The sequence below is a fragment of the Notolabrus celidotus genome, chromosome 9 (assembly GCF_009762535.1).
Source record: "Notolabrus celidotus isolate fNotCel1 chromosome 9, fNotCel1.pri, whole genome shotgun sequence".
NCBI classification, from domain to species: Eukaryota; Metazoa; Chordata; class Actinopteri; order Labriformes; family Labridae; genus Notolabrus; species Notolabrus celidotus.
Genome location: NC_048280.1, coordinates 9,248,956 through 9,270,039, shown reverse-complemented (window position 1 = coordinate 9,270,039; position 21,084 = coordinate 9,248,956). Strand labels below are relative to the sequence as shown.

General features: G+C 39.3%; 1 protein-coding gene across 1 annotated transcript in view; it reads left to right on the top strand.

The window, feature by feature from the left end:
• The window catches only part of LOC117818303 (protein C2-DOMAIN ABA-RELATED 11-like), a 222,345-nt gene that overhangs the window by 166,895 nt on the left and 34,366 nt on the right, over window positions 1-21,084 (top strand). The window contains exon 3 of the mRNA XM_034691114.1: window positions 10,718-10,853. Coding sequence (XP_034547005.1) covers window positions 10,718-10,853 — 136 coding nt within the window. The remainder of the gene's footprint in view (window positions 1-10,717; window positions 10,854-21,084) is intronic.

Sequence of the window (21,084 nt, the reverse complement as noted above, 5' to 3'; positions counted from 1 at the left end):
AAGGGGAATAATTTGACTTTTGTGGCCTTTGAAGGAACATCCATGAATGTCAAGAAGCAACATGTTTTCTATTCACAACTTTGGTTTAAAAAAAGGAGAAAAAAACACCTGAAATGAAATTGTGAAAACATGAATGTATGACTGAAGAATGGCTTTGGGACTGTTTGTTAGTCATGGACAATACAAATACATAAGAATGGTACTGAGCTTTCACCAACACTGGTGAGTTATTACAAATTAAACACAACGCTAGTTTTCATTTTGCTTCTGACTGCTTGAGGCAACCTTTTTTCAAAAATGAAAATGAAATGATTGAAAAATAAATAAGTTCATGGACTCTGAAGATAAAAGGCACATTCTGAACTACCAGTTTATATATAATAAGCTACCATTGCAAAGTATTGAAACCTTTTACAGTCATGTGACAGATACAGACTCTGCATGCACAGCAGTCAGTCCTATGTGCGTTCAAGTTAGGAGCTCCATTAAAGTGATCGCAAACAGAAATGTATTATAGATCATTAATGGAAAACAAGAAGTTGGTAACTGTTTGACGCACATCACAGAGGTGATGGTCACAGGATATATCATTCAGACCTGGTTGCACTCACTATAACTCACCATAGATGACAGATTCAGTGGAATCCTTTTATGGTCATTTTAATGGTTTATAGTAAAATATACGCTTACATTACTTTTCAAATCAAGTTCTTTAGATGTACAACATCTCTAATCCTTCTCCAAAATATTTTGGTTTGTGTCAGGATATTATAGTGTCTTGAGGTTGATGGATTCTTCGTTGAGTTCAGTGAAAAGGGTATAGGGATGTTTTTATCTTGCCAAAATATAGATTAGAAGATGAACAGCATCCTCATTTTTCCAGTAGGCCTAGCTTAGCATAAAGGCTGACAGCAATGGCAAACAACGAACACGGCTCTCTGCAAAGATCAAAACACACAAACCTTAGTATCTAAAGTATAAGATGCACTCTCAATAGCTTTCTTTTTTTCTTCATCTAGATACAGTACTAGTCCGCATCCTACATACCGGTTCGACTAAGATACCAGTATGAAATGCAATAAGAGGTATTGGATTGGGTTAGTTAATTATACCAAGAAGATGGCATTCCAAGATGCAAGGTAGTGGTTCACCAGAGTATGCAGAATAATTAGTGACACAGACCAGAGCAGTAGCGCCACATTAATAGCTTTTCTCCCTTATTAGGTCATAATGAAGCGTTTAAAGAAAACTGTGGCGTACTGTTGAGTAAATAAACATTGTGTAGTGCTGGTTTCACTGAAAAGACTTGTCAGTTCTAGGCAACCGCAAACTTGTAAAGTTGGGTGGTGGGTGGAGTCCAGGCGAAGTGGTCACGTAAGCGTGTCAGTAGTGTGAACTTATCTACAATACCTGCCACTTGCAGAACTGTCAGCTCCACATGGCGTTAATGGGTGGTACCAGAAAGAGCTACACAGCTGCACTGAAACTGCACATTGTTGACTTTGCTGCAGTGTTAATTTCGTTAACGAAAATTATGACGATAAATGTTCGTCGACGACCCATTTTTTCATGACAAAAAAGAGACTATGACGAGCTAAACTGCATCACTGATAATAAAAACTGACAAACTTATGTTTAGTTTTTGTGGACGCGACAATGACGAGACGAAAAGTTTAGTGGTGGACCGTTGGACATTAAGAATTCATCTTTTCCCCCGCTGTGCGTCTAATCTTTAGAAATAAAAGCGATGAATTCATGTGACAGGCTGAGTTATTATTTGAGGGTCACTGTGTTAGCTTGGTCTCTACCTGCAGCAGGTGTTCTTTATGAACCAGCTCTCCACACCTCCATGCATCTAACTCAGTTTCATTGACGATTTTTACCCCCGGTGTGCGTTAGTGCCAAAGTGACAAAGTGGGGTACATATGTTTACTATTTGTCGTTTGCAGTTTTTGCTGCGAACTTGACTATTTGAACACTTGGTGGCTGATACCGATATCTGATCTACTACATTAATTATTGTAAAGAGAGAGAATGTTTTAGCAAAAATCAAAGACTGAAATGTGACTAAAACTAGACTAAAATGTTTTGGGTTTTTGTCGACTAAAACTAGACTAAAACTATAAAGGGCTGAAAAGACAAAAATGTGACTAAAACTAAAATGCATATTCATGTTAAGACTAAGACTAAATCTAAAATAGCTTCCAAAATTAACACTGCTTTGCTGAACTCAATGGAAATCATCACTCAGGAAGATGGTTTAAATCTTTTCCCTTCAAGAGACCCCCAAAAAGATACTGGTGCAACTTATATTTCATATTTCACTGTGATGTATTAAATCTTATTTGACTCATCTAAACAATGACAAAAGTTTGATATCGTAGATTTCTGAGCCTCCAAAGTGTTTTAGGCATATTTTTGAAAGGGACAAAGGTAGCTGTTCCTACTTTTTTCAGACTTTAGCTAAGATATCCCCCCCCCCTGTTCCCCCGGCTACTACAACATGCTAACTGTCTCCAACAAAAACAAACTCATACACACCACAAACACTGCCACCAAAATCATCCACCTCCCCACACCCAACCTGTCTGACCTCAACAACAGAGCCATCATACGCAGAGCACGCACTATAACACTGGACCCCCAACACCCCCTCTACTCGGTCTTCACACTACTCCCCTCCGGTCGCAGATACAGATCCCCTTACTGTAGGTGAGCCCGGTTTGGCAGAAGCTTCGTCCCATCGGCCATAGCACTGCTAAACAGAATGCCACTGTAATGTGTCCGGTGTGCATATATGTGTCCAGTGTGTTCATATGTGTTCAGTGTGTTTTATATGTGCCCAGTGTGTTTATATGTGTCTGGTGTGTATATTTATGGGATGCGGGGCACCATTGCTGTGAGGCTGGGTGGATGTTTATGGTTATTGGGTTCATATATGTATTCCTGTACAGACGGTGGCAACAAATCTCCTTATTAAGGACAAATAAAGATCTATCTATCTATCTATCTATCTATCTATCTATCTATCTATCTATCTATCTATCTATCTATCTATCTATCTATCTATCTATCTATCTATCTATCTATCTATCTAATTACTAAGCTAATTGCCTGCTAGTCCCAGTTTAGTGGCCATGAAACCGTCAGGATTGTTTGTGTCTTCTTATACAGGAAATATGATCAAATACAATTTTCAAAAAATGTTGATAGTGCAGGGAGACTATCTGATTGAAGATAGTTTTAAGAGAGTATGAAGGTGATGGATGGGAAACTTTGCAGCCATAGATATATATATTTTCTTAAGGGACCAAATGAAGAACATCTCTTTTTATCGCCTTATGTTGTTTCTGAAAGTCTGCTCAGTTTACAAAGAGACACTTCTACTTTTCAAACTTACTGCAGTTAAGCTGACATTTTCAGCATAAAATACCCTGAACATTACTGTTATTATTAGTTGTGGTAGAAAATTATAATAAGAACAGATTTTATGACATTTTTTTTAAAAAAGCATTATAACACCCTCATCTGAAATCTGTCAGGGAGCATCAGATTTCAAATCCAAATTTGTGTGTCTGGTTTATTTAGACGCATGTTGAAGGTTACAGACTGTGCCCTTCTGACAGAAGTGGCCCTGTCAGCCTGGCAGGCAGAAAAATACATACAGACACTAAATTAAGAGATACAGTAGAAGCAGCAGACACAAAATAGTGTTAATTAAAATTATAAGAGAAGAGCAGAGTGAATGTCCTGGAAAGTGGACAGTCTAAGTTAGGGTGTGTGTGTGTGTGTGTGTGTGTGTGTGTGTGTGTGTGTGTGTGTGTGTGTGTGTGTGTGTGTGTGTGCAGGAGAGGGTGAAGGAGAGAGAGATACACCCATCTGCTGTATGGCTCTCAGTATCCAAGGAGACACAGAGAAACTACTGTACAATCTCCTCTAGGCTGCCCACAGCTAATCTTGTGTGTTTGTGTATGTGTGTCTGATTCTTGGCATCCACCTGTGACTGGTAAGCATTCTTCTGTGGCTTTGGGTGAGCATCTGTGCGAGTGTGTGTGTGTCAGTGTGTGTGCATGTGCACTCCATATTTGTGCATGTACACACACCGTGCAACTTCAGTGCCAAATTCATTAAATTTGCATTACTCAGCCCGATTAGAAACTGCGCCCTCTCTCCTGTGGAGAGATGAAAAGATGAGTGGAGTTCTGTGAAATGCCAGTGAGACCGATAGAAATGAGGATGAAGGATGAAAAGACGAGGAGAACGGTAACCTGATGGCTGGTAGGCCTGTAATCAGGAAGCTGATTATTGACTCCCACACATTCATTTAACTCTTGTTGTTGAACATGTGAGACGTGTTTAGATTATCTGGAGTTAAACGTTGTGTATTCATCAAAACAGTCACTTGACAGCCATGGGAGGAAGATAAATCTGTCTGGACGACTGATAATCAAAGCCCCGGTTTCACTACACTTTCTGCATTTCGGATGAAAAACAACTAACATAATTAACTGTGATTACTCACTGCATTAACTATGAAATTACCATAATGTAGTGCAGACAGGATTTGCAGCCTAGTATCCATATATAAATGGGGTCCACAATGAACAGTTAAAACACATCTTTTTATGTCCTGTAGGGACACAACGCTTAGTTGACATTGTTGTCAAAAGTCGACAGACATCACAAAGTGCCTCACAATAAAAGAACGATCATAACATTGTATGTTATGGGGCGGCTGTGGCTCAGCGGTATAGTTGGTTACCTTTTAATCGGAATGTCGCAAGTTTGATCCTCGCTGAAGTGCTCTTGGGCAAAACACTTTAAACTGCCCCCTGTGGCTGTGCCATCATGTTTGGATGGGATTAGCTGATGGGGGGCTTAACATAGCAGCCTCTGCCATCAGGAAGTGAGTAAGTGAATGTGACACGTTATGTGGAAGCACCGTGAGTGGTTAGAGGACTAGAGAAAGCGCTATATAAACACAATCCATTCACAATTTACTTTCAACCTTAACTTAACTTATACCTAAAATACTAAGTCTAGACAAGCGTTGTTGTAGACATTTTTTTATCCATAGCCATGCTTTGACATTTTTGTTGAAAGTTTTGATGAACATTATTTTCCCAACCTTTTGTAAAAAATACCAGAACTGACATTCACAAATATTGAAGAACATGTAAAAAAAAAAAAATACATAAATATTTTTTTTTTTTAAAGTTCTAAATTGGATATCCATATGAGATGAATTATATATTTTTGAATGGTCATTTATTGATAAGAAAAAATGTAAAAGCTGTGGTTATGTGACTATTATCCATCTTTGCCAGTGTCTGGTCATACAGTCTCACTGCCTGACTGTGGCTGTAGTGCAACTGAAAGCTGTTTGCGAACTATAACAAAGAAGAAGAATGTTAACCACATTAAATAACCAAAGAAGAAAAAAATACCAGTGCCAAGTGGCAACTTCCATTTTTGAGAAATGAAGCTGATGCAGAAGTCGTAAAACATTGCCATACTTTTAGATTTCACTTGAGGTTGCTGCAAAGCACCCGAAGCCACATACACACTCATTCAAAACAGCCCAACTTTACATGAAAAAATGAACATGATTATGTCCTGCTACAAAGAACGATTTTTGCCTGAATGGCTAATATTCATGGGGTGATTTCTAACTGAGTTATAACTCGTGAGTTTTGTTATTAAATCTATGATTTTCACATAATTAGAGGCATGGCTGACTTGACTAACAGGCATCACACTGTAACTGTTAGTGAGGAGGCTAAGGCCCGCTTCAACTCCGCCTCATTGCTTTAAGTTAGATCGTCTGAAAGTTAGGTTGAGTCAGCATTTTCATTATGGCGAAGTCTGCCGATAAAGGCTTCAAAACTCTGCTTTAGAGTGACGTCACAGAGACTATGTCCATGTATGAAACAGTCTATGGTCTGTGCCTGTTAGTAAGTGTAACTCTGTGAGATTGAGTACCAGAGAAAGATTAAGAGACTTGAAGTACAATCTAGCTGATTGTAAGATGTAAGTATGCACTCAATGCTGCTATGTCTCTGAATCATGGACACCAAGCTGGAGGCAGATGCTTTGCTTAATCATCAAGTAGTTCCTACAGACTATATAATGATAGTTTTGCTTGAAGTACCCCTTCTTCTTGTCTGTGTGAGTTTTGAGAAGTTGTCTGCAGTCATGTTGAGTAGTCGACGAGCATTGTTGCTGTTTTAAACGTGCAGCATGTTTCGTGTGTATATCTGATTTCCTGGTCTTCCTCCAGTTAATGCTCGGTGGATCTCTGTGTACTTGTTTGAGACATAAAGTTTAATTAGTGACATTATTAATGACAGTTTTGTTCAGAGTCGTTTTGACAGTGTAAAAGCCTCTTGCACCACCTGCTTTTACAGAGTATTTAATGAGAGAATAACCAAACTGACTCTTAGTTAAAAAGTTTGTCAAACCCAGAACGGGAGCTTATTCAGGTCACTTGTTGGAAGAAGTAAAGGAAGAACGTAAAAAAAGAGTCACGGAAAAGGAAAGTTGAAGAATCAAGGCTTCAGATTTATCACAGTCGAGATGAAAAGAGAAAGAAAAGCGAGCAAATCAAACAAGAACACACTAGGAACAGGATGAGAAATCAAAGTCAGAAATATGGGGAAGACAGGCTGAGGAGAAAGAGGAAGAGAGAGGGAGAAGAGCTAGCGAGGGAGGGAGGGAAACAGGAGGCTCCAGATGGAAGGTTTGCGTTGCCGGGGCGGGTTGCCGAGGAAGTCATTAAGCAGCCATTTCATCTGCGTCTGCTTGGCTAGCGAGGAATCTAATTGCATCTGAGGAGTGGAGAGGAGAAATGCCAAAGTACATTTAGATCAAAGATAGAAGACACCAGAGAGCCTGTAGTCACCAGAACCCCTCCCTCCTCCTCCTCCTCTCATCCTTTCACACTTTGGCTGGCTTTCCTCCCTTCTTCCCCTCATTTTTCCTCCTACTCTCTCTCTCTCTCTCTCTCTCTCTCTCTCTCTCTCTCTCTCTCTCTCTCTCTCTCTCTCTCTCTCTCTCCAGTCTTCACTTTTTTCCCTCCTCATTTTCTAATTTTCCTTTGCCTCCTTCATGCCTTCACCTCTGCTGCTACTTATCTCATCCCTTCAATCACCTTCATCTTTATTCCCCCCCCCCCTCCCTCTCTCTCTCTCTTGCAGTATCGGAGAACAGCACGTGGGTGGTGCATTGTGGGTTTTTTTTTTTCTTTTCTGGCTCATAATCCCCCTAATGGTGCTAAAAACTGTCCCACATCACAGTCATTACGGTTACAAGTGATTCTTTATTTTACACACTCAAAAGAGCTAAAAAGCCTTAACACTTTCCCCTCCTCTTATCCTCCCTCTCCTCCATCTCTTTTTTAAAATCTTTATCTCTCCATCTTCCAGCCTTTTTTTCCCAACTATAAGCGAGTATTTGCTGTCATTATTCGGTTTGTTACATGACAGGGGAGAAAAAAGCCAAGACGGTACTTCTGAGTGTGTTGTAGTCAGTTAGCGAGGTTTGTTGTCACGGTTATTTGTGGGCGGATGGGAGATGTGGTGCGTTGTGTATTTCTCATTTCATATTTCTACTTTGTACGAGGTGTCCATCTCAAAATGTGGATAATCTGAGTAGAAAAGGCAATTAGTGGCTGCTTTTTAACTCAAGAAGGCTCGAATGCAGTGTTACTTTTTGCCTTGCTTGTTTGTGTGTGAGTTTGTGTATGAGTGTGTGAAGGAGAACTTGCAGTAATTACTTTGTGTGGGATTGGCCGTCCACTTTCACCCTAAAAAAGAGAAATTGCTTCTTGCTTTTAAACACTTGAGAGAGAGGGGAGCTGCCGTATGGGGATGTTAGAAGAGGGCTGAGGGGTTGTTGTGTCCAAAATGTTTTCTGCCTCTCCTTAGAAGCCATTAGAACCATTTATTCATTGGAGTGGTAAAGCCAGAGTGGAGCAGTGTTTCAGCAGAAATGCAACAAGTGGGACTCCTGAAGAGGCATCTACCTCAGCACAACAAAAAAAAAGACAACAGTAGAGGAGTTTGGATCTAACACGAGTACCACTTTATAATGCTGAACTGCTGCTGCAACTGCTGTTCCTCTGCAGTGAAAGGCAAGAAAACAACAAATCGCACAGTCTCTGTTCAATACCCGTTGAGCTCAATGATACAAAATAATCTTTTTTTTTGTCAAGGCTAGAAAGCCAAGAAAATTGGTCACGGCTGCACTTTACACAGTAGTCATTCAAAACTGGCTTGATTTCATATCATATTTTATCTGCCTCACCAAAGTCAGTATATTTCCTGAACAAGCAGACAGAGTCCAAAACAGATAAGAAAACAATACTTGAAAGGATTTAGATCTTAGAGACAAGACAGAAGAACTATACTCTGGAGTCACATTCAGCTCTAAACACAAGAGAGGAATATAAATGTTGGCTAATTTGGCAAAACAGTTGACTCAAAGACAACTTATTCCATCCAATTCACATTTGTAAACCCTGGAAATGTTCAAGTGTGCACCCCCAGAGCTCTATAGCACTGTACTATAAGTGGGAGAACATCTCATGACACCTCAATCTTAGATTTTAACTATTTTTAAAGTTTAAATTTAAGCTTTAGAGAAAGATTGCCTTTGCCCCTTTTACTTCCTTTGCCGTGGCAACTTCGTATACAGTTTTGATGACAAGTGGCACTTTATCATGTTGTTTTCCCTCCTGTCTATATCTTTGCTTGTGTTGTACTCACTCTAAGATGTACGTCACTATGGACAAAAGTGTGTGCTAATTAGATTGTAATAACGTAAAAAAAATTGCTTTTATTTTGAAAGGGCACGCAATGTATTTCTGCTAGATTCTGAAATTACAGCAATGAGAACGACAACAAGAATGATCACTGCTGCTACTAAATCAAACCTTTTCTTTTACTGCTGAAGTTCCAAGACTGCTCTTCATTTTGTTCTTTGTCACTTAGAGAGACTGTCGACTGGTTTATCAGAAGCAGTTAACATTATGTCGATGAAAGACAAAATTATAAAATAGTGTTGGAAACATAAGACACCCAACAACTGAAAATTCTTCACCAGTCGCCCTCGAGTTTGTGCGTCTTTATTCAGCTACGTCCCATCATTACAATTTACCTAAGTCAACGTGCTTTAGAGAAATGTCCTAAATGTTCATTTTTTATGCTGATGATACACATATAGTGATTGAGAAAAAAAGATGTAAGCACTCTTTGTTCTCTGTAATGAGAAGCTTAAGTTCAGTCGATTCAGATGGCTGTCTAACATGAGCATGATTCTGCTTGAGGTTTCTGCCTGTTAAAAGGACATTTTTCCTTGCCACTTTAACGTGCTAAATTTGATAGCAATAACTTTTAATGTTTGTTGTGATTTGGCGCTATATAAAGTTTGACTGATTGATTAATTAAGTTCATTTGTTTCTGTCATATCAAAGAAATGTGTTCATAGATGGCAGTGAATACTGTGGCCCAGTACATGCAGAATGGACCCTGAAGGTTAGATCTTTTAATAACAACCATTCTGACTCATCAAATCCTACATCACATTGCACTAAACAGGCAAAATAGAGTTATTCTTTCTAATTTTATTATCTTTATCTTTGCTTTGGAAAAGGTGTGGGTAAAAGCTCATTCACTATGAAAGAGCAACACAAAGCTTGAGATGCTAACAAGGCCATCAGACTCGAGCTCTGTACTGTTGATGTGAATAATAGATGAAGAGTTTGTGGCTTGAACAAAAGAAAACATGTTAGTTTTCATTAAGCAGAGTTGATTTATTTTCTCATTGGAGATCAAATTTGTTTCAATTCATCTTATTCATATGTTTTACAAACATAATATTTTTCACTACATTATGTTTTCTATTAGATTTGCATCATTAGCTGGATTTGTTTTTTATTATGCAAACTTTAGCATTTCTATATTGAAGCAATTTATTAAAGTTGTGTTGTGTAAAAAGATATTGAATTACTTTTTCTTCTGAATAATTCAGGAAAGTCAAACACAATACATGTAGCACTCTGGATATTCAGCGCTTCACACGGGTCAAAGTCAAGTATTGAATACAAAACCAAATATTTGCTCATGAGACAAGTGTCAGCGCAAATATTTAATGTGACATAATCTCTGATCAGCATTCACCTGATGTCAAATTGAGCCATGGGTTAACTTTTGTTCAATCAAACCAAAATTGTCAGTTAGATTGTTTTATTTTCAGTGTGCAGACAAAGAAAAGATGTGGACTCTCTTCTCTCTAAGTGCCTGATACTGAACTGAGGTTGATAATCAGGCCTTAATGTGACAAAGAAAAGAACAAGGAGTGAGTGTATGACTGCTTGAAATGAGATAGAGAGGCTTGGAATCTGTGTGTGTGTGTGTGTGTGTGTGTGTGTGTGTGTGTGTGTGTGTGTGTGTGTGTGTGTGTGTGTGTGTGTGTGTGTGTGTGTGTGTGTGTGTGTGTGTGTGTATGTGTGTGTGTGCGTGTGCACTTTAGCGCAGCTGTGCGAGTGAGTAAGCCTGAAAGTGGCTAACAAGCCTGAGAGAGGTGTTATCTTCCTCTGTAAAATCAGGTTAACACATTATGCTGCAGGGAGACAGAGTTCAACCTCCCAGCGCTGCAGAATTCAAACAACTACTCGTTAGCCGACTCAACATCAACACGTTTCACTCTGTGATTACAGGAGTGGTGCAGGTGGAGAGAGGCATTAGAGGAAAGGCTGGCTCCAACGATGCAGAGGAGAATGCAGAAAGGTTAAGAAAGTGTGCAGGTGTGGATAAGAGCGGGAGAGAGAGACATGGCTGGGGAAGGAAAATGAGGTGAGTGGAAACCAAAAAGCATGCTCAAGTGAATATTCCAGACAAAATTTTGCAGAACAGGAGTGGAGGAGCGAGAGGAGGCGAACACATGTGATAACCAAACTCTTCCACCTGTGAAATAATAAAAGATATGCTGGCTTATCATTTTCCCTCTCCTTTTTCCCTCCTCTTTGCCTCTTTTGTTCCATTCTTCCTACGGTGTGTTGCCGTGAGGCAGAGGAGCGGCGCTTTAATGTGGCTGCTATCAGTTAGTGCTGTGATGTCTTTGTCCTTTTTTACCTTCTGTTCTATCTCCCTGTCCCACTTTGTCACACTGAATATTAACTTCTGACAAAAAGTTCATCCAACTTATTGAGAAAAGTTAAGGGGGAAATCAAGGACTAAAAACTCAAACCTAGTGCTGGAAAGTATTTTTGGCAGGGAGTTCTGAAAAGAAGTCGAGGTTAGAGTCGATGTTGTTGCGGAACAAAGTGAGTTGTAAAAACCATTTATAGTCTGTTACACTGTGACTATATAACTTTTGTTTTTTGGCTTATGCTCCCCACTTTGAGTTCATCGAACAAAGAGTGTTGTACAATCTTTTCCTACAAGTTTGTTTCCATCCAGTTTGTATGTGCATGTTTATTTTGTGTATAACAAAACTGGAGTGAGAAGTCTGCATAATTAGGAAGAAAAAATATTGCAAAGAAGTGTCAAGTTATCTCATCCCTGTGCAGCTTCCCTACTTGACTGGACTGACAATCTGCCCAAAGACGACTTAACTTTACTGAGTTTTGTTTTTTCCTTTATTTTATTGAGTTTCCTTTTTCATTTCAGTTTGCTTAGCAACTTCTCCATTAGCTATTAGTTGAACAACTTTTAAATCAAGGAAAACAGACAAAAGAAATGCACTTGCCTGTCTGTTAATGCACGATTTAAACTACCTGTTTATTTATTGCTGGTACCACTCACACAATTCACTTTCTAACTTTAACACCAAAGGAGTAAAAGTTGAAAAAAGTTTTAAAAACAGCATAAATACCAAAGTGATCACATCCCTGAACTTTTTATGTAGAATTAATGATGATTGAAACTTCTTTTTTTTTCCTGGCATGAAGACGTTAAAACTACTCTAGCAGCTGGCTTGTTCTTAAATAGATCCAGTTTTAGTCTGAGGATCCACATTAATTTCCCATCTTCCAGCCAGAAAGTCCTCAAAAGCATAAAATATAATAAAATATCACACAGACTGTCACCAAAAGAGATAATCGGCAAGGCTCAAACGGTTACTAACTACAGCCATAAGGAATGAACAGGGCACATGAATGCCATAGAAGCTATCTGCCATGGAACATGGCAATGACTAAATACCATCTGTTACCCAAACTGTGCTGCAGGATAGAAGACCAAATCATTTTCACCATGGGAAATATTATTTACTCACTCCACTGTTACTGCACAGAACAAAACACACTCTCCATTTCTTCCCAAAAAGTCCCTTCTTTCACTTTTATTGAATGCTTGATGCTTTTCACATTAAAATGCATTCTATGTTGTATGATTTTTATTACATTTAGAATGCTGTTATAAATCGGCTGTTTGTATGTCAGCTGTGTTATGAATGAAGCTTCTCACAAACACCGTTTAAGCTAACAGATTTCCGGTCTCTGCCACTGCTGCAACAAAACAGTGCTTTCAGCTCAACCACCACTCCAGCATCCATCTGCAGGCTCAGACTGTCATCATATCACTCTTTAATTTCTGAATGTAAAGTTAATCTGTAAGGAATGATGAGCTTCAGAGCCTGGACGCCAAACCTGAATTACGTTATGCTGCTAAAATGAACTTCTGGTCGACACAGTGTGAGTTGACCGATTAAGTTGCAGAAAGTTTAGCAGAGACAACCCAAAGCTAGAGCAGTCAATGCCAAAATCACTGAATTTGCTGCACCTGATGACCAAACTTTTACGTCAAAGGAGGGTATCGTCAGCAAATGGTGAATTTGAAACAGTATCCCAAGTCACTGCATCATAAGATTTACCTCAAACATACTTCTAACATTAGTCCAGGGAGTATGCTCAGTTTGATGGCCCATTGGTTGGATGACGACTTTAACATTGAATACATTATTGCATGCACATGTGTGCTCTGGTTTGCTGTAAAAAAGGAAAGAATTGACGACTGGGAAGTCAGAACTATTTTATTTTTTCTTTGAGTGTTAACGGTTTCAGTTATGGGGCGCCGTTGGTCTAGCGGTCTAAGTGCACCCCCCACATACAGAGACTATAGCCCTCATTGCAGTGGTCGAGGGTTCGATTCCAGCCTCAACCATTTACTGCATGTCCTCCCCCACTCTCTACTCCCCACATTTCCTGTCTCCCCTTAGTTGTCCTATCAATTAAAGGCAAAAAAGCCCAAAAATATAACTTAAAAAAACCCAAACATTTGTTAGATTTGGTAATAATAATAATAATGATAATAATAATAATAATAATAATAATAATAATAATAATAATAATAATAATAATAATAATGTTTTAAATAATAATTGATATAGCGCCTTTCAAAACAAATTACAAAGCACTTTACAAACATTTTTTAAAAAGCAGTAGTAGTAATTAAGAACATTTTATTATCAAACAGAAGTATTAACACAAGCGTCAAAGCAATTAGCCATAAAATCAATAAAAAGCAAGTCATAAATAGTGAGTTTTTTAAAAAAAAAGACGTCATTGTGTTAGCTTCCTGGATCTCCTCTGGCAGGTCGTTCCACAGCTTAGGGTCCTGAACAGAAAATGCTCGAACGCCTTTCGTTTTTTTCTGTTTGAGCATGGAATAATTAGAAATGACCTACCGGAGGATCTGAGGTTACATGTACAGTAGGCTCATAGGGAGTCAAGAGGTCAGCAATGTAGTCTGGTAAGCATAGAAGTTTATACTTTTGCATTTCTGCTCACTAAATCTTCATCTTTCTTACCATCAGGGGTGCATGAAGTACACATTTTGGAACACAAAACTGTACAATTAAATATTGGTAACATTATCGCTATCAACCATCAGGAGCAGGTCATTATTGGTCGTGGCTATCCATGTCCTGCATCCATAAAAAAAAGAGTCTAGCAGTACAAAAAGCAGTAAAGAAACCAGATTTATCCACACAGTTCCTACAAAATCTCCAAAATCCACTGTCTCAAACCTCTTTTCCAGGAATTGCTTCAGTACGATTAATGACCAAAACATTACTTACTGATGTAACGTTTCTCTTAATACATATGAGTGTAAAGCTTTCCCGGTGTAGTCGTTCTTTTCTCCCCTCTGACAGCACTGCCATCGTCTCTGTGACACACACTGTATATTTTAATACTAATCCCCCGCATACCATCAAAGAGAGAAGGAGGTGTGATTGTTACTGTAATCCCTCGGGATCCTTAATGGGCCAAAGTGAATGAGAGCGGAGGATTAGGGGGCTGTGACGGCCGATATATTCCGTAATTAGCCAGTTAACAGCCTCGGCGATGGCAGGATTAGCCGGGTCTTAGCTGAAAACTTGACAGAGGCTACACATGACTGACAGATTGCACAGAGCTGCTGGAGAGGGAGCCAGCCGAGCACATGAGGGAAAAGAGAGGAGAAGAGGAGAGAAAGGAAAGAGCAATGGAGTGAGAAATTGGAGAATGAATGAACGTTTTTCTATACTTAAACTTGTCATTTAGCCGGGACATCTGAGATTTCACCAACTTAGCTGATACATCTCTCAATACAGACAGAGAGAGAGACTCCAGAGGCTCTGACTGTATCCCTCGCCCATGGTCTTTGTTTTCACACACTCAAATCGGATAAATTGTTAATTTTCTTTCTGTTCTAGCTTTATTCATTTACTCCAGTGCTTTATTAACCACAAAACTCCAGTCATCATAAGTAAAATGTCATAAATGATGACCATAAGAAGAACAAAAAGAAAATACTCTTGAGCATAGAGAACCTTTTAGCTGAATAAACCGCTCTGTGGGACGGTTTGAAATGCTGTAATGAAATATGTATGACTCGTTAAACGTATGATTAGGCTCTGATGATTGCTTTGTTAACACATCTTTTGAATTTTGTGGCCACAGCTCAAGGAGCATGAGGGAGAGTGGAGGTAATCGAGACAGACAAAAACTGCATGGAGGGAGGAAGTAATGTTAGAAAGACTAAATCCCTAAAAATCAAACATTTTCTGATTTACCTGCAGATGTTGCATCCTAAGCACAAATTAACATGCCCACACAAAGTTTTTAGTTTTTGTTTTTGTTGTGTGAATCCTGCCAAAGTTACACTTCATCCTGCCTGCGGTTGGCTCTCCGTTCTGGCTATCATTGTAAGTTAAACATGTTAACAGACCAAATATAGACGCATAGTGACTTCCAAAACACAGAAAATTGACAACTCAACACACTTCCAGTAAATCATTAGTGATTATCAAGAAGAACTGCAAAAATGGCTGAACACGTAAACACAGATGTGCCAGCCGTGTTTCTGAGACATTTCCTGTATAGAATCAGTAATAAGTCACCTTTATCCGCCTCGACCCCAACTCAGTCAAGGCAGATTGCTGTCTAACATGAGTCTGGTTCTGCTCGAGGTTTCTGCCTGTTTAAGGATGTTTTTACTTGCTGCTGTAACTGGCTACATACTACGAGGTGCAATACATCAAGACAGGATAAGATGAGATAAGACTGGATCATATCCTGTCTTGATGTTGGGTCTTTGTTAATATTTTAACGTAGAGTATCGTCTCGACCTGCTATGTTTGTAAAAATGTCTTGAGATAATGTTTGTTGTGATTTGGCACTGTATAAATAAAGATTGATTGATTGATTGATTGATTGATTGATTGATTGATTGATTGATTGATTGATTGATTGATTCAAACTAGGGCTGTCAATCAATTCAAATATTTAATCACAATTAATCGTATGATTGTCCATAGTTAACTAGAGATTAATCTCAGATTGATTGCAATTTTTTTTATCTTTTCTAAATGTACCTTAATGTGATCATTTTCAAGTTTTCAATAATCTTATCAACATGGGAGTGGACAAATATGCTTGCTTTATGCAAATGCATGTTTATTATTATTGCAGCACTCCAAAACAATGACAAATACTGTCCAGAACAATCGCCACACAACGATGCCACACAATATGCTGAAAGTGCATTTTGACCTGAATGTAACATTACTTAGTAATTCTACTGTAAAATGAGATTTATTTTGGTCTAAATCTTTGTATCATTGAGTTCTTTAATGAAGTTCGAAATACTTCTATTTCATATATTGCACAGCCTCTTTAAGGTTGCTCAGGGTGATATGGTTTTGAGTTGAAGTGAAGGTGTCACATGAGTTCGATGTGCTGTTGTCCTATGTTGAGGAAGAGTCATTAAAGGCATCACGACGCACAGCAGAAGTTGTCCCGTGCTCTTTCTTCCCCACAGCCCTTAAGTATGATTAATGAAGTTTCTAGTTAACGCTGTTGAAGTTTAACAGTTCCGAAGAGATTAAACAAGTTACAGCGTTACACTACCACCATGTAATATCCAACAAACTAAACATCCTGTTCTTTTAAGCAGCTCAACACAAAGTGATTGAGCTCATGCATCACAACAACAGATGTCACATCGACAGTAAATGCAGATAACTTTGGTCTTGTCCAGAGAACCATCTGGCAGTGCTTTAAAGCTGAACTTGCCATTCAAAACACCCTCTTTATTTACTTCTTATTGTCATCCACAATGTTATGTTACTGCTGTATTGATTCCTGATATCCCAAACTACAGGGTGGGCCGAGGGTCATACACAGAACGTGCGCGCATTAATCGTGCGCCAAATAAATTAGTGGTGTTAAGGATAATTTATATTAACTCTTTATTATCGCGTCAATTTTGACAGCCCTATTTCAAACTCTGAGTTAAAACATGGCTTCAATGCAAAACGCCTTAAAGTTATATCACCTGATAGTGAAACCTGAAGGCATCATGTAAAGTTAGAAAGTCACCACAGAGTGTGAGAGTGCTTCTATCTATCTTTATTCTTCTGTTGTTATTTTCATTCCAGGTGAATTCAGGTGACTAACATTTCCAGGTGTATTTCAGAGTTAGATATCAGTACAGTGCATCACACTGTCTGTTTCCATAAAGCCTCAGTTAGAGTGGACTGATGTTTATTTAAGTAGCGTACATATTTTAAAGGGAAACATACTGTTACAGCAGCGTGTTGGCTCGGCTTCACTGGACTGTCCTGCCTTTACACGTGTGCCAGTCCATACTTCAGACAAAGACATGACAGGTGCTCTTTCATTTTCTACAGGGAACAATCTGCCTTTGTGTATTCACCTGCCAAAAACACGTTTGAAAAAATGAATCAGAAAATCAGCATTTTACGATAAAACAATGTGTGTTCTTTTGTCACTGTTGTAGTTTATGCTCCGATCTTAGAGGACTCGTGAAGACACTTGCTTAAATTTAAGTAGGTTTATCCAAATGATCTTCTAATAGATGCCAATAATTAGCGAATAGTATTTTGGCTTGAAATGTCTGTCCCTACTGTTGGTACCATTCCTTCATGCTGTATGAAGATGATTCCTGTGTTTGTAGGTCAGTTAAACCACACTTTCAAAGAGCTTTTATCTTGAACTGAATATAAGTGATGTCCAATCTTTAACTAGTGTGTATGTGTGTGTGTTTGTGTCATGGACATATGTCAACATCATGTGACATTTGGAAAGTATATGAATTGTTGTACATACAGCGCCCTTTCCAAAGAGACACTGACCCTTAACTACACAGTGTTCCTGATGTTAGCATCATTAATGCTGCTGCCATGGTAACCTTGGATATGACATTTAAACTGCTGAAGTCAATCTATAGGTCTTAGCCAGAGCCAATTCACGTGTGTCTCTTGGAACAAACTGATATACTCGATGCTTACATGCTGTGCTTAGAATGGTAATCCATTGTTTTAGTGCAGCAGTACAGAGCGCCCCGTTACAAAAGCAATTAGTCCTTGATCAGGGAACATTTTCATGTTTCAGAAACATGGGCCATGCATTCGTCTTACGGAATGGAGACATTGTTCAGGGCACTGTCTAAAGGACTGTAGGTTTAAAACAGGAATTTCGTTATTATGAGAATGTGGGTTTCACCCTCCCCCTTTTTGTCTGACTTGAGAATGATCTCAGTATCCAGGGTTATTACCAAGCGGCAACCTCCAGTCTAAGAATATGAGTCCAATGCGGAAGTGTTAAAAACTGCAGTTCATCGAGGATTCGCTTGTGGCTGGCTCCGGAAGTACTGGGAACCACATACACACCCATTCAAAAAAGCTGATCTTTACAGCAGAAATAAACATGTTTACAGTCTGGTACAAAAGACAAGTGTCGTCTGGATAGTTAATTTCTCGATCGGCACACACTGTACGGGGGCTGAATCTTTTTCTAACGTGGCAATTTCAAAGATATTGAGATTACGAGTCTTCCAATACGAGGCACAGCTGACTTGACTGACAGGCGGGAACACTGTAGCTGTTGGCTAGGAGGCTCAAAGTCCACCTCTTTATGTAACAATCGCTTGGCCTCAAAACAGCGCTTCAGAAACAGATGGGTGACGTCACAGATACCACGTCCATATTTTCTACAGTCTATGGTTATTACCCAGCTGTGTGAAATACTTGATTCTGATTGGTCTAAACCATGACAATGGGGTTTTATTCTCAACAGTAACAATGACGCCAGGGACAACCCGATCGCACGTGTCATAATAATAATAATAATAATAATGCATTTTATTTATAGGCGCCTTTCTTGGCACTCAAGGTCACCAGAGTTCCAGAGCTTGGGAGCAGAGCGACTGAAGGCTCTGCTCCCCATGGTAACAAGGTGAGCAGGGGGGACAGTGAGGTGGATGGAGGAGGAGGATCTGAGGGTGCGGGTGGGTGTGGCAGTATGGAGGAGGTCAGAGAGATATGGAGGGGCGAGGTTGTGTATGGATTTGAAGGTGAGGAGAAGTATTTTGTAGTTGACCCGGTGTGTGATGGGGAGCCAGTGGAGCTGTTGTAGGATGGGTGTGATATGGTGGATGGAGGCAGTGCGTGTGATGATACAGGCGGCTGAATTTTGAACCAGTTGAAGTTTATGGAGGGTTTTGTGGGGGAGGCCAAACAGAAGGGAGTTGCAATAGTCCAAACGGGATGTGACGAGGCTGTGAACAAGAATGGCGGTGGAGTGGGGACTGAGTGAAGGACGGAGACGGTTAATATTGGGGAGGTGAAAGTAGGCGGACCGGGTGACGTGGTTGATATGGGAGGTGAAGGAGAGGGTGCTGTCGAGGATGACACTCAGACTCTTAACCTGAGGGGAGGGGTAGAGGGGGCGAGTTGTTGATGGGAAGTTATGGAGTTTCGTGTCAAATAAATTGTGGAAAAGGAATGAGCTGAATGAGGAAAGAAAGGTCAGCATAAATATTCCTGCAGAGGTCCTGTTCCCTTGTCTAATGTTACCTTCAGTGGAAATGTTCAGTTTAGTGTGGATTATAACAAATAAGCAGGCCATATTATTTAACTTGACTGTGGATTTGAATGTTCAGTTTAATGGTAATTTGTCTCACAAGGGTGCTGATAAGAATCTGTTGCCAAGGGAAGCACCGCTGCCTGTTCAATCAAAGGGACTAGTATTTTAGCAGAATGGTTTTCAGTACAATCGTACTGAAATCAGTCATTTGTATCAACTTCTTTATATCTTTAGTAGGTAGCCAGTTAATTTGAGGATGATGTATAGTGAGCGGGCGGTTGTAGGATTTAGAATCCCTTCATTCTTAGCGTGAGACTTCTTCATTTTCTTCGTCATGATGTATGTATCTAAAGCAGTATAACATCTTACTAGATAAATCTTTCTTTACCAAAGCAATATGATAATCAGAGGATGTCAGATATGGAAATGTTATGTGGGGTAGAAAGTGGCCGAGCTAATGTCACCTCTTTGCCACGTTGGCATTTCTCTAGTTTGTCTGCCATGTCTTTGTTGTCCTAATTATCCCATTAGTGCTGCAATTTTTTTGATGTAATGTAGATGTGAAGCCCTCATTCTAAACAATTGCATTTAATTCAGCATTACCTTTCTAGGAGGTGTTCTGTGTGGTCGGGAAGTTTCAGTATTTTTTACATCAGCTTCTGCAGGCTTCAGAAGACTCACTTTTTTCCCAGTGTCGGCAGAGGTCTGGATTGGGTTTCTATTCATTATACAAATTGTAAATAATGATAATGCCATTGTTCAATAAATTATCTAATAATTTACAGAATCAAAATCAACTTTATTGGCCAAGTATGCTTTAACAGACAAGGAATTTGACTTGGTAAACTGTGCTCTCTTTGTACAAGGCATAAGAATAAGGCATACAAATAAAAATATAAATATAATAATAATAACATCAACTATAAACACAAAAAGAACAACAAATAGGCTAGGCAAATTTGATTGAGCCTTTCGAAAATGTCTAACACAAGTCAAAAGACAAGCTGTGGAACAGTGGGATACATTTTTAGGAGCACAAATCTAGTCGATAAGTTAGTACCCAGAAATGTGATTAATTTCTAATTGTTTTATCTTGGAAATTTTCCCAACCGTGCCTGCAGCCACCATGATGAAGGAAAGTATGACAACGTTGAACAACATAATCTGGCATGTTTTCTGTGGACCCTCCAGAGTCCTCTCAGGGCCCCTTGGGAGGCCCTGGACCTCTGTTTGAGGGCTCGCACCCCCGCCATCGCCAACACCTGCTGTTTTCTAATCAGCACACCTACAAAGAGTGTTCCCTTTACAGGCTCCTATCCTCTGAGGACCAATTAGAAGTCCACTCTGTCTGTTGTTTCCTGCTTCCTCTAAAGTTCTGACCAATGACAGATGGCTAAACGTAGAAACAACAGCAGAGAACAAGAGTACGCTGGATGAAAAAAAGAAAAAGGAAACAGCGTGGGCATGCAATGATTAACAAAAACAAGTGGATGAAAATGTAGGGGGTGAAGAGAAAATAGAAAAGTTGGCCAAAATAATTCTCAGAGAAGAATGATTCAAAACAAACACTCAGAGAAAAGCATTGATGGGGGAAGAGCTCAACTTTGAGTTTCCTAAGTTACTGTACATAACACTTTTCAAACCTTTCCACCTCTGTTTGATTGTATCACACAATCATTAAAAGAAACCACATGTTTAGACTTTATTTTAGT